General features: G+C 39.5%; 1 protein-coding gene across 1 annotated transcript in view; it reads left to right on the top strand.

The window, feature by feature from the left end:
* The window catches only part of REN (renin), a 151,853-nt gene that overhangs the window by 115,498 nt on the left and 22,862 nt on the right, over positions 1-13,493 (top strand). The window contains exons 4-5 of the mRNA XM_077295049.1: positions 5,766-5,884; positions 8,665-8,861. Of these exons, the coding sequence (XP_077151164.1) occupies positions 5,766-5,884; positions 8,665-8,861 (316 nt within the window). The remainder of the gene's footprint in view (positions 1-5,765; positions 5,885-8,664; positions 8,862-13,493) is intronic.

The following is a 13,493-nucleotide window of genomic DNA, read 5'->3' as shown; positions in this document are numbered from 1 at the left end:
GATCACTCTGCCTCACAAAAATCGGAATAAAAAGCGATCAAAAAATGTCACGTGTCCGAAAATGTTACCAATAAAAACGTCAACGCATCCCGCAAAAAACAAGATCTCACATGACTCTGTGGACTCAAATATGGAAAAATTACAGCTCTCAAAATGTGGTAACGCAAAAAATATTTTTTGCAATGAAAAGCGTCTTTCAGTGTGTGACGGCTGCCAATCATAAAAATCCGCGAAAAAACCCGCTATAAAAGTAAATCAAACCCCCCTTCATCACCCCCTTAGTTAGGGAAAAATAAGAAAATTAAAAAATGTATTTATTTCCATTTTCCCATTAGGGTTAGGGTTAGGGCTAGAGTTAGGACTAGAGTTAGGGCTAGGGTTATTGCTAGGGTTAGGGCTAGGGTTGGGGCTAGGGTTGGGGCTACAGTTAGGGTTGGGGCTAAAGATAGGGTTAGGGTTTGGATTACATTTACGGTTGGGAATAGGGTTGGGTGTGTCTGGGTTAGAGGAGTGGTTAGGGTTACTGTTGGGATTAGGGTAAGGGGTGTGTTTGGATTAGGGTTTCAGTTATAATTGGGGGGTTTCCACTGTTCGGGCACATCAGGGGCTCTCCAAACGGGATATGGCATCCGATCTGAATTCCAGCCAATTCTGCGTTGAAAAAGGAAAACAGTGCTCCTTCCCTTCCGAGCTCTCCCGTGTGCCCAAACAGGGGTTTACCCCAACATATGGGGTATCAGCGTACTCAGGACAAATTGGACATCATCTTTTGGGGTCCAATTTCTCCTGCTACCCTTGTGAAAATACAAAACTGGGGGCCAAAAAATAAGTTTTGTGGGAAAAAAATTTTTTTTTATTTTCACGGCTCTGCGTTGTAAACTGTAGTGAAACACTTGGGGGTTCAAAGTTCTCACAACACATCTAGATAAGTTCCCTGGGGGGTCTAGTTTCCGATATGGGGTCACTTGTGGGGGGTTTGTACTGTTTGCGTACATCAGGGGCTCTGCAAATGCAACGTGACGCCTGCAGACCAATCCATTTAAGTCTGCATTCCAAATGGCGCTCCTTCCCTTCCGAGCTCTGTCATGTGCCCAAACAGTGGTTCCCCCCCACATATCGGGTATCAGCATACTCAGGACAAATTGGACAACAAATTTTGGGGTCCAATTTATCCTGTTACCCCTGTGAAAATACAAAACTGGGGGCTAAAAAATCATTTTTGTGAAAAAAAAAAAGAATTTATTTTCACGGCTCTGCGTTATAAACTGTAGTGAAACACTTGGGGGTTCAAAGTTCTCACAACACATCTAGATAAGTTCCTTGGGGGGTCTAGTTTCCAATATGGGGTCACTTGTGGGGGGTTTGTACTGTTTGGGTACATCAGGGGCTCTGCAAATGCAACGTGACGCCTGCAGACCAATCCATTTAAGTCTGCATTCCAAATGGCGCTCCTTCCCTTCCGAGCTCTGTCATGCGCCCAAACAGTGGTTCCCCCCCACATATCGGGTATCAGCATACTCAGGACAAATTGGACAACAAATTTTGGGGTCCAATTTATCCTGTTACCCCTGTGAAAATACAAAACTGGGGGCTAAAAAATCATTTTTGTGAAAAAAAAAAAGAATTTATTTTCACGGCTCTGCGTTATAAACTGTAGTGAAACACTTGGGGGTTCAAAGTTCTCACAACACATCTAGATAAGTTCCTTGGGGGGTCTAGTTTCCAATATGGGGTCACTTGTGGGGGGTTTGTACTGTTTGGGTACATCAGGGGCTCTGCAAATGCAACGTGACGCCTGCAGACCAATCCATTTAAGTCTGCATTCCAAATGGCGCTCCTTCCCTTCCGAGCTCTGTCATGCGCCCAAACAGTGGTTCCCCCCCACATATCGGGTATCAGCATACTCAGGACAAATTGGACAACAAATTTTGGGGTCCAATTTATCCTGTTACCCTTGTGAAAATACAAAACTGGGGGCTAAAAAATCATTTTTGTGAAAAAAAAAAGAATTTATTTTCACGGCTCTGCGTTATAAACTGTAGTGAAACACTTGGGGGTTCAAAGTTCTCACAACACATCTAGATAAGTTCCTTGGGGGGTCTAGTTTCCAATATGGGGTCACTTGTGGGGGGTTTGTACTGTTTGGGTACATCAGGGGCTCTGCAAATGCAACGTGACGCCTGCAGACCAATCCATTTAAGCCTGCATTCCAAATGGCGCTCCTTCCCTTCCGAGCTCTGTCATGCGCCCAAACAGTGGTTCCCCCCCACATATGGGGTATCAGCATACTCAGGACAAATTGGACAACAACTTTTGAGGTCCAATTTATCCTGATACCCTTGTGAAAATACAAAACTGGGGGCTAAAAAATCATTTTTGTGAAAAAAAAAAGAATTTTTATTTTCACGGCTCTGCGTTATAAACTGTAGTGAAACACTTGGGGGTTCAAAGCTCTCAAAACACATCTAGATAAGTTCCTTAGGGGGTCTACTTTCCAAAATGGTGTCACTTGTGGGGGTTTTTAATGTTTAGGCACATCAGGGGCTCTGCAAACGCAACATGGCATCCCATCTTAATTCCAGTCAATTTTGCATTGAAAAGTAAAATAGCGCTCCTTCCCTTCCGAGCTCTGCTATGCGCCCAAACAGTGGTTTACCCCCACATATGGGGTATCATTGTACTCAGGACAAATTGCACAACAACTTTTGTGCTCTAATTTCTTCTCTTACCCTTGGGGAATTAAAAAAATGGGGGCGAAAAGGTCATTTTTGTGAAAAAATATGATTTTTTATTTTTACGGCTCTGCATTATAAACTTCTGTGAAGCACTTGTTGGGTCAAAGTGCTCACCACACATCTAGATAAGTTCCTTAGGGGGTCTACTTTCCAAAATGGTGTCACTTGTGGGGGGTTTCAATGTTTAGGCACATCAGGGGCTCTCCAAATGCAACATGGCGTCCCATCTCAATTCCAGTCAATTTTGCATTGAAAAGTCAAATGGCGCTCCTTTCCTTCCGAGCTCTGCCATTCGCCCAAACAGTGGATTACCCCCACATATGGGGTATCAGCGTACTCAGGACAAATTGTACAACAAATTTTGGGGTCTATTTTCTCCTGTTACCCTTGGTAAAATAAAACAAATTGGATCTGAAATAAATTTTGTGTGAAAAAAAGTTAAATGTTCATTTTTATTTAAACATTCCAAAAATTCCTGTGAAACACCTGAAGGGTTAATAAACTTCTTGAAAGTGGTTTTGAGTACCTTGAGGGGTGCAGTTTTTAGAATGGTGTCACACTTGGGTATTTTCTATCATATAGACCCCTCAAAATGACTTCAAATGAGATGTGGTCCCTAAAAAAAAATGGTGTTGTAAAAATGAGAAATTGCTGGTCAACTTTTAACCCTTATAACTCCGTCACAAAAAAAAATTTTGGTTCCAAAATTGTGCTGATGTAAAGTAGACATGTGGGAAATGTTACTTATTAAGTATTTTGCGTGACATATGTCTGTGATTTAAGGGCATAAAAATTAAAAGTTGGAAAATTGCAAAATTTTCAAAATTTTCGCCAAATATTCGTTTTTTTCACAAATAAACGCAACTTATATCGAAGAAATTTTACCACTATCATGAAGTACAATATGTCACGAGAAAACAATGTCAGAATCGCCAAGATCCGTTGAAGCGTTCCACAGTTATAACCTCATAAAGGGACAGTGGTCAGAATTGTAAAAATTGGCCCGGTCATTAACGTGCAAACCACCCTTGGGGGTGAAGGGGTTAAAGACTTAATGGGAAATGTAGGCTTATGCAATACAAATGTATATGGGTCTGATCTGACATTACAATTGATCACTGTACTTAGCTTTGTGAAGCATTCATGAACTAATGGAGGTTCTTTTGCTGCACTCATTAACTGATGGTATTTGTGGCATGTTCTTATGGTGTTTCTGGTGTTGCATTCATGTATTGACACTGTTTCTGATGCTGCATTCATGTACTGACAGTGTTTATTTCGCTACATTCATGTATTGATGGTGGTCCTGACACTGTATAGTAGTTCTGGTGCTGCATTTATGAACAGACATTTTTTCTAACACTGCATTCATGTATTAATGGTGGTTCTGATGTTGCTTTCAGGTACTGATAGTGGTTCTGGCACTGCATTCATGTAATGATGGTAGTTCTGATGCTGAATTCATATACTGGTGGTGATTCTGGTGCTGCTCTCATGTGCTAACAGTGTCTCTGATCTTGTATACATGTAGCAATCCATAACGTGTTTCATGGCTATGTTAAATCTTAAAAAGTGTCAGTTTAAGTTAGCGTGCGTTCACACTGATTTTATTGGAGCAGAAACTCTTGAAATCCTTCTCAAATACTCAAAATTTGGTTCTGGTGATGTATTAATGTGGTCGTTCTTGTGATGTATTCATGTAAGTCCCCTTTAAAAAAAATTGCAGTCCTAGGGATTGGTTCAGTATGGAAATATGGCCCTTGGACTGAAAAATGTCATGCACCCCTGGCTCAGAGTATCCACCTCACCCAATGAGCCCACATTATATAACAACTCCCCTTCTTCCAAGAGCCATACATTATTTTATTCTTTCATTGACATAGCCATAGCCAGATGATGGCTTGTTTTTTGCGGGACCAGTTGTACTTTTGAATGACACTATCCATTTTATCTTGTGAAAGTGGGAATAAAATTCCAAGTACGGCAAGATTGTGAAAAAGGTGTGATTCCACAATTAATCTTTGGGGTTTTCTTTTCACAACATTCTTTATAAGGTAAACATGACCTGGCAATATTATTCTCAGGTCAGTACAATCACGGTACTACATGTATAGTTGGGGGGGGAATGGAAATTCATAAAAAATTAAAATATTTTACTTGTGTTGACATTTTCCCCTAACATTTCTAATTTGTGGTTGATGGAGCTGTAGTGGTCTTGTTTTTTGCATCTTGAGGTAACGGTTTTATTTATACCATTTTGGAATAGATGCAATGTTTTGATCACTTCTTATTTCATTTTTTTTCATGGTGAAAAGACTGAAAAAAAATGGAATTATTTTTCTCATTCTCATATTTACAGATTGCTTTAATTAATTTTATATTTTAATAGATTGGACTTTTATGGATGTAGCGATACCACATTTGTATTTTTTATTTATTCATTTTTAATGGCGGGAAAAGGGGTAGATTTAAATTTTTAGATTTACTTTCATTTTTATATATTTTATAGTCCCCTTAGGCGACTTTAAAAAGCGATTTGTCATAATGTCGTTGTATATTTAAAAAATCACAGCAATCCATCGGGAATCGCAATAGCGGGCCTCGGGCTGTGCGCTGTAAATGCCAATGTCAGAGATTGGCATCTGTTCTGCTCCACCCATGGCTGTTAGATGAAGATGATGGATGAATAAGACAGTCATCAGCTGCCCGGAATGATGCAGGCTCAGATCCTAAGCCTGCATCAAAGAAGGAAATCCAACATATAATGTATCAATATGTCATATGCCAGTAAGGGGGTTAAATTCCTCATATTTGAAGATATCTGCTTGCTGTCAGTGCATTGTATCAGAATTTCAGAGAATGGTGTTGCTGATGTTGCGTTTAGCTATACTGCACCCTTTAGTGTATAATTTCAAAAACTATTCCATATACTTATGTATTCAGTAACTAAAACATATCTAACAAAAAAAGATATAGTTTCATATTTACGGTAATTGGTTTCGCTGGTAACATATTATCTTTGCATCACAGCATCTCACAGTCGATATGATTCATCCAAATCTCAAACCTACACTAAGAATGGAACAGGTTTCTCCATACTATATGAATCTGGAGGAGTCAGAGGCTTCCTAAGCAAAGACCTTGTTACTGTGAGTTTTGCTATCATTACTTGCTTTAGAGAATATCTTTGTGATTATTTGTGCATCTTGTACAAAATATCAAAACTGTTAAACAGAAAAAAAAAATCAATATTCTCCACTTTCCAAAAGAAAAAATATTGGGGGACTAAATTGAATTCAGGCTACTCAAGTCCTGAAATTCCAGTACACAGACCCTAATGAGCATGTTCCCCTTAAAACAATAAAACTAGCTGATAATACAAATAGTAAGGGAAATTTGACCCCAGATTTTTCATATGTAATCTGAGATGAGAGCAGCATGACGTAGGGGCTGAGACCCTGATTCCAGTGATGTGTCCGTTGCTGTTTTGCTTGCTGTCATTTTGATATAATCACTGTTTTCTATGCTGCAGTTCTTGCAGTTCTCAGAAATGCTGAGCCCTGTATAACCCAGCCCATACTACTAATCGGTGGTGGAGTGGGGTTATACAGACCAGATGACTGGGATACACAAAACACCACTTCCATTAGTGATAATCCGCTGATAAAACACTGATTATATTGAAACAGCAACACAGCCTACTAAGTGACACATAGCAGGAATCAGGTTCTCAGCCTCTACATCATGCTTCTCTCAGATTACATTGCATATCCTGCTGACATATTCACTTTAAAGGGAATCTGTCAGCACAGAATTCTCTCTTAGCAAAGGGAAGGGCAGTACAGTTCTTGAAATTGAAAGGGTTGTCCGGGACTTTTATATTGAAGATATTTCCTTAGGATAAGTCATCAATATCCGATAGTAGAGGTTAAACAGCCCCACTGATTAGCTGTTCCCAGGGCCTGCTGAAAGTGCTCGGTGACGGAATTGCACAGCACAGCTATGTAAAATATATAGTGACCATGGCAGGGTGCGCCATATCCACCCCCTATCAGTAGGGGATGGAGTTGCAGTACCCAACCGCGGCCACTATACAATTTATGGAGCTGTACAGCTTCGCAATTGAGCACTTCCAGGAGCTCCCGGAACTGGGAACATCTGATCAGCAGGGGTGTCGAACAGATATTAATCACCTATGCTAAGGATAGGCCATCAATGTAAAAGCCATTTAACTGTACAATGAAGTCCATGTTTTAGGCAGTAAGCAACATTAAAAGCTGAAAAATATTATTTTCCAGTTGCACCCCACCACAGCACTGTTCCAGTCATCTGGGTTACATATTTTGCATTGGGTTAAAAAGCTGAATGGGATATGTAAATATCATATATTAAAATGGATTGTAGATTAGCTATATGTTCAGTTTAATGTTCTGTATAAATCATGATACAATGGGCAGAATGCAAAAAAAACAGTCAACAAACCATACCTGTTCAGTGCTGTGTATAGTCCACAGGGGGCATTGCTGAGAACTGCAGCTCAGTTCTGTTCTTATACATTGGAGCTGGTACCAGCCGATCGTGTGTTGGCCGAGAGTTGGAATTTCCCCCTCCAGTGTGATATTGGTGACATAACCTTGGGGATAGGTCATCTATAGAAAGGTAGTGGACAAAGTGTTAATATGTCTAGAAAATCAGCACTATCTATATTAATTAGTTGTGCAATTAATACATCTCTTCCATACATTTGGGACCCTTGTCCTCCGGAGCCTAAGCGTGTCTGCAACCTCACCCCCTAAATGTATTCCAATGCTGTAGATATGTGTATATATAGGTGTTGTGCTGCCAGTAATGTGTCCGTTCTATAGCATCAAACCAGAACGTTCTAGGGAAATATACGCTTTACATTCCAAAAAGATTACATTATTTATTATATGGGACACTGACTCAAAAGGTTTACAAGGATGTCATCCACTTCCATTCTGTTGCTTTGCTGTTGCCCTTTTTTATTCTATACTTTATACACTGTAGATGCACATATTTTATTACAAGATCACACAGCACCTTATTTCCAACTTTCTCTCTTTCTTTCTCTTTCCTTCCCTCTCCTACTCTCTCATCTTCTTTCGTTCTCACAATCTTTCTCTTTTGTTTTAACTTTCTTTCTTATATTCTTTCATCCTTTCTTTCTCTTTTTCGCTTCCTTTTGCTTCCGTTCTCATTCTCTTTCTCTTCCTTTTTCTTTAATTTTCACTTTTTTCTCTTTCTTTCTCACTTTCTCACTTCCTTTCTTTCTCATTCTTTCTTTCTCGCTCTCTTTCTCACTCTTTCTTTATTTCTCATCTTTCATCTCACTTTCTCGCTTTCTTTCGTTCTCTTTCTCACGTTCTTTCTTTCTCACGTTCTTTATTTCTCACGTTCTTTCTTTCTCACTTATTTCTTTCTCACTCTTTCTTTATTTCTCACTCTTTCTATCTTTCTCGCTCTTTCTTTCTCCCTCTTTCTTTCTTTCTCACTTTTTTTCTTTAATTTTCACTTTTTCTCTTTCTTTTTCACTCTCACTTTCTCATTCTTTCTCTTTCTCGCTCTTTCTTTCTCACTCTTTCTTTATTTCTCACTTTCTTGATTTAGTTCTTTCTTTCTTTTTCACTCTTTATTTCTCACTCTTTCTTTCTCACTTTCTCACTCTTTCATTCTTTCTTTCTCACTCTTTAGTTCTTTTTTCTTACTTTTTTTTTCTTTCTCACTTTTTGTATCTTTCTCGCTCTTTCTTTCTCACTCTTTGTTTCTCACTTTTTCTTTCTTACTTTCTCACTCTTTCTTTCATTTTCTCTTTCTCACTCTTTCTTTATTTTTCACTCTTTCTTTCTCACTTTCTCACACTTTCTTTCTTTCGTTCTTTCTTTCTCACTCTTTCTTTCTTTCGTTCCAGGTTGCAGACATTCCGGTCTTTCAGGTTTTTGCAGAAGCTACAGAACTACCTGCATTTCCTTTCATCTTTGCCCGCTTTGATGGAGTATTGGGAATGGGATTCCCGACGCAAGCAATTGATGACATTACGCCTGTCTTTGATCGAATTCTGTCTCAGAAAGTCCTGGAGGAAGAAGTCTTCTCGGTGTATTACAGCCGGTGAGAAGGATTAGGGCAAATTGCTTTAATAAATATTATTCTGGAATCCATATCATAAATTAGAAATGTATTAGTGAGATTTAATCTATACCGACCTCCTGAAATATATCTGTGAAGTCTAGTTATATTTATATGCCTGCGTGCTATAATAATGCATTATAATAACTAGGGCTCTGTTCACATCTGCGTTGGAAATTCCTGGATTTATAGTTCATTCTAAGCACAGAACCTGCATGACGGACACCAGTCTCACCTGGTTGATCGAACTGACTATAATGTAGTTCATCTGGTTTTCGTCATTGCGTCCGATATAGATGTGATCAGAGTCACTGCCTAGCACAGTTAAGGCTGAGTCACACATAACGATATCGTTAACGATATCGTTGCAACGTCACGCTTTTGGTGACGTAGCAACGATCCCGCTAACGATCTCGTTATGTGTGACAGCGACCAACGATCAGGCCCCTGCTGGGAGATCGTTAGTTGTTGGGGAATGATCAGGACCATTTTTTGGTCACTGATCACCCGCTGTCATCGCTGGATCGGCGTGTGTGACGCCGATCCAGCGATGTGTTCACTTGTAACCAGGGTAAATATCGGGTTACTAAGTGCAGGGCCGCGCTTAGTAACCTGATATTTACCCTGGTTACCATTGTAAAAGTAAAAAAAAAACAGTACATACTCACATTCTGATGTCTGTCACGTCCCCGGCGTCCACAGGGTTAAAACTGCTTTCGGCAGGAGCCGCTAATGCACGCGCTGCTGCCGAGAGCTTCTTTGCACTGAATGTGTCAGCGCCGGCCGTAAAGCAGAGCACAGCGGTGACATCACCGCTGTTACTGCCGGCGCTGACACATTCAGTGCAGGAAAGCTCTCGGCAGCAGCGCGTGCATTAGCAGCGCTCCTGCCGAAAGCAGTTTTAACCCAGTGGATGCCGGCGGGGGATGTGACAGACATCAGAATGTGAGTACGTAGTGTTTTTTTTTCTTACTTCTACAATGGTAACCAGGGTAAATATCGGGTTACTAAGCGCGGCCCTGCACTTAGTAACCTGATGTTTACCCTAGTTACCCGGGTGCTGCAGGGGGACTTCGGCATCGTTGAAGACAGTTTCAACGATGCCGAAGTCGTTCCCCTGATCGTTGGTCGCTGGAGAGAGCTGTCTGTGTGACAGCTCCCCAGCGACCACACAACGACTTACCAACGATCACGGCCAGGTCGTATCGCTGGTCGTGATCATTGGTAAGTCGTTTAGTGTGACTCCAGCTTTATATTGTCAAAATGTTTACCTTTCTGCCTCTTTTAACCACTTATATTCTCACCTTCTACTCTCACTATCAACACCTTGAGAAAATACCCCCGCTGCTTGGGTAACCAGAATCTCCTTTCTTTGCAGACAATACAAGTGAGAAGATAAGTTCCCATCCCTTTCCTATCGATGTCACTCACACTAAGTTTCCCAAGTGGTAACAAACTGTCCCCCGTGCCCATTTTCAATGACTCTTTTTGTTTCACATCTTCTACTCAATCTTCCTTGTAAGGAGCACAGTTTATGCCCTAACTATCAGGAAATGAAGAGAGTAACCTTTCCAAAATATAGATTGTTTTCTATATAGATGAGTTAGAATGAAATAAATAGCCTTTCATCTTGTGCATGAACAAAGCAATAATTCTAAAAAGAAATTACACATGTATGCTGCAGCATTTGCACTACAATTGACCGTTAGATGGCAGTGCAGCCCTAATGATGAGTTGGTTTGTGCTAAGGTCTTCCAGCAAAGGAGAGTCTATCATTTAAATTTCAAATACAGTGCCTTGAAAAAGTATTCCTGTCCCATGAACTTTTGCACATTTTTCACCTTACACACACAAATTTAAATGTATTTTATTGGGATTTTATGTGATATACCAACACTACTTAACAAGTATTTGTGAAGTGTAAACAATTTGCATATTTAATTTTCCAGAGAAGCATGCATGGCTTATAAGTCTCCTCACCCTGATATGCCAGGCATGGCTTGTCACTATCCACAAGGAGAAACGTTATCCCTTAGACTGAAGGGTTAAATAAATAATGCATGGTTTTCTATGGTAATGATACATGATTTTTCCACATGCCGTGTAGTGGACACAGCATGTGGAAGAAGGAGATCTGGTCTGATCAGACCAAAGTAGAACTTTTTGGGCTAAATGCAAAATGCTGTGTGTGGCAGAAAAATAACACTGCACATCGCTCTGAAAACACCATTACCACCATCAAACATGGTGGAGGCTGCATCATGCTGTGGGCATGCTTTTTTCAGCAGGGCCAGGAAAGCTGGTCGCAGTTGATGGGAAGATGGATGGACCTAAATACATGGCAATCCTAGAGGAAATCCTGTTAAAGAGGTTGTCCACTACTAGTACAACCCCTTCTTTAAATATATGTTCGGCCCTGATAAAATAAATTAACCTATACTCACCTCCCATGCCGGCTCCATTCCAGCGATGTCCACACTCACTGTCCCAGGGCTGTGATGCTGTGAAATGACACGTGATGCTGGTGCCCAATCAGCACTGTCATCACTGTCTCCGCCTTTGGACAAACTGAACGTGAAGGGGAAGCCAGGGCTGCAGCTGCAGTCCCAGGACCGCGAGTGCGGACACAGGTGGAACAGAGCCAACACAGGAGATGAGTATAGGTTAATTTATTTTATTGGGCCCAAACATTTACCGTAGTTTAAGAAGGGGTTGTCCTAGTAGTGGACAACCCCTTTAAAGGCTGAAAAAGACTTGAGACTCCGGTGTAGGTTCACCTTCAAGCAGGACAATGACCCTAAACATACTGCAATGGAATGGTTTTGATCAAAGAATATTCATGCTAAATTCTACATCCCATTGAATATCTGTGGCAACACTTGAAAATTGATGTTAACAGACACTATCAGTCCAATCTCACTGAGCTAGAGTTAGTTTGCAAAGAATAATGGGTAAAAATGTCAGGCTCTAGATGTGCAATCCTGGTAGAGACATACCCCAAAAGACACCAGTAATTACAGACAAAGGTGGTCATACAAAGTATTGACTCAGGGGGACTGAATACAAATGCACAGCGCCATTTTTTCAGATTAGTTTGTTTAAAATATTTAGAAAAACCTGTATCATTCATTTCCTTTACACTTCACAGATAGTTACATCTTTGTGTTGGTACATTATATAAATCCCAATAAAATACATTTAAGTTTGTGGCTGTAATGTGAAAAAATATGTTCATGGTGTATGAATACTTTTTCAAGGCTCTGTAACTGAAATGGAAGTTTCTGCGTAATTTATACCAAAATAGGAATGTGTTTCGCTTAGTGACTATCTCCCAATGACTGCCATCTCTTCATTTTAATGTAGACTGCCACCTTTCTATTTTACAAATTGTATAAATAATTTTCAGCTATTTTTTTTATTAAGATAAAGAACTTGCAGAGTGGCCCATTCTTTAAAGGGAATTTGTCATCAGATTCATGCTGCCAGAACCAGGAGCAGGATGGCTTCTCTTCACCCTCCTTCAGTTGATTGACAGGTCTCTCTTTATGTGAAAACTGGTACACAGAGATACATCTGTATCAGTATATTTCTATGCACCTGTATTCTAAAGGTGACGAAAAAGTCATTGTTTCGTTCCTATAAAACCACTAAAAAATTATGAAAAACAATTGCAAAAATGTATATTTTTGGTGAGGTTCCCAGGAATCGAACCCACAATATGTATCATTGCAGACAACCAGTGACTGGCAGAATTTTGTGTATTTGAAGCTGCAATGTACCAGCAAACCCACAGATGGATTATACAGTTTTATAGAGATACATCGTACATAGCAGTGTATTTTTATGTCCTTGTATTCTAGAGGGAGAAAAAAGTCAGATTTTTTTCTTATTATTAAAATTACTAAATTACTCAAATATATTAATATATAATTACAAGAATGTCATATTTAACATGCTTTAAAAAAAATCACAAATCAGCAAATAACATGGACATATTTGGTTTTGCTGTGATTGTAACAACCCACACAATAGAGCGATTAGATTATTTACAGTGATCGGTAAATGGCCTAAAAAAATTATTTTATTGATTTTTTCTCTATTAAACCATTAAACAATGTAATAAAAATGTAACACAGATGCCATGTTCACAAATAGCATAAATTATGTGTTTTCTGTACTGCTTTCTGTGTGAACATTGTAAACAGGTGTCCGCACTACACAACACAATAGCAATCTTCTCTGATTATTGCATGTTTGCTGCTTTTATGCATTTTCCTTCTTATTTGATGTGTTTTTGGTGCAGACGTTATTTTAACGTAGAAAAATTTGGATACTGAGCTTAAAAATACTTTAAAAAACACTTTGAAAACACTTCACTTCTTCATCAAAAAGGCATCAAATTAAAAAAATAAAAAATGCAGCAAAAATACAATAATCAGAGAAGATTGTTATTGCACAGTTTGTAGTGGACACCTACAGAAAACAAAAGAAACAGTATTTCTGCAATGTGTGAACAGACCTTACAGACACAAAGAAGAGAGATGTTATATAGTGAATCTACATAAAGATGACAAAGTTCTGGCTGCTACGATTGTGAATGAATAAATCCACAGG

The sequence above is a fragment of the Ranitomeya variabilis genome, chromosome 3, assembly GCF_051348905.1.
Source record: "Ranitomeya variabilis isolate aRanVar5 chromosome 3, aRanVar5.hap1, whole genome shotgun sequence".
NCBI classification, from domain to species: Eukaryota; Metazoa; Chordata; class Amphibia; order Anura; family Dendrobatidae; genus Ranitomeya; species Ranitomeya variabilis.
The sequence above is the reverse complement of the archived record's forward strand: the minus strand, read 5'-3'. Positions and strand labels throughout refer to the sequence as shown.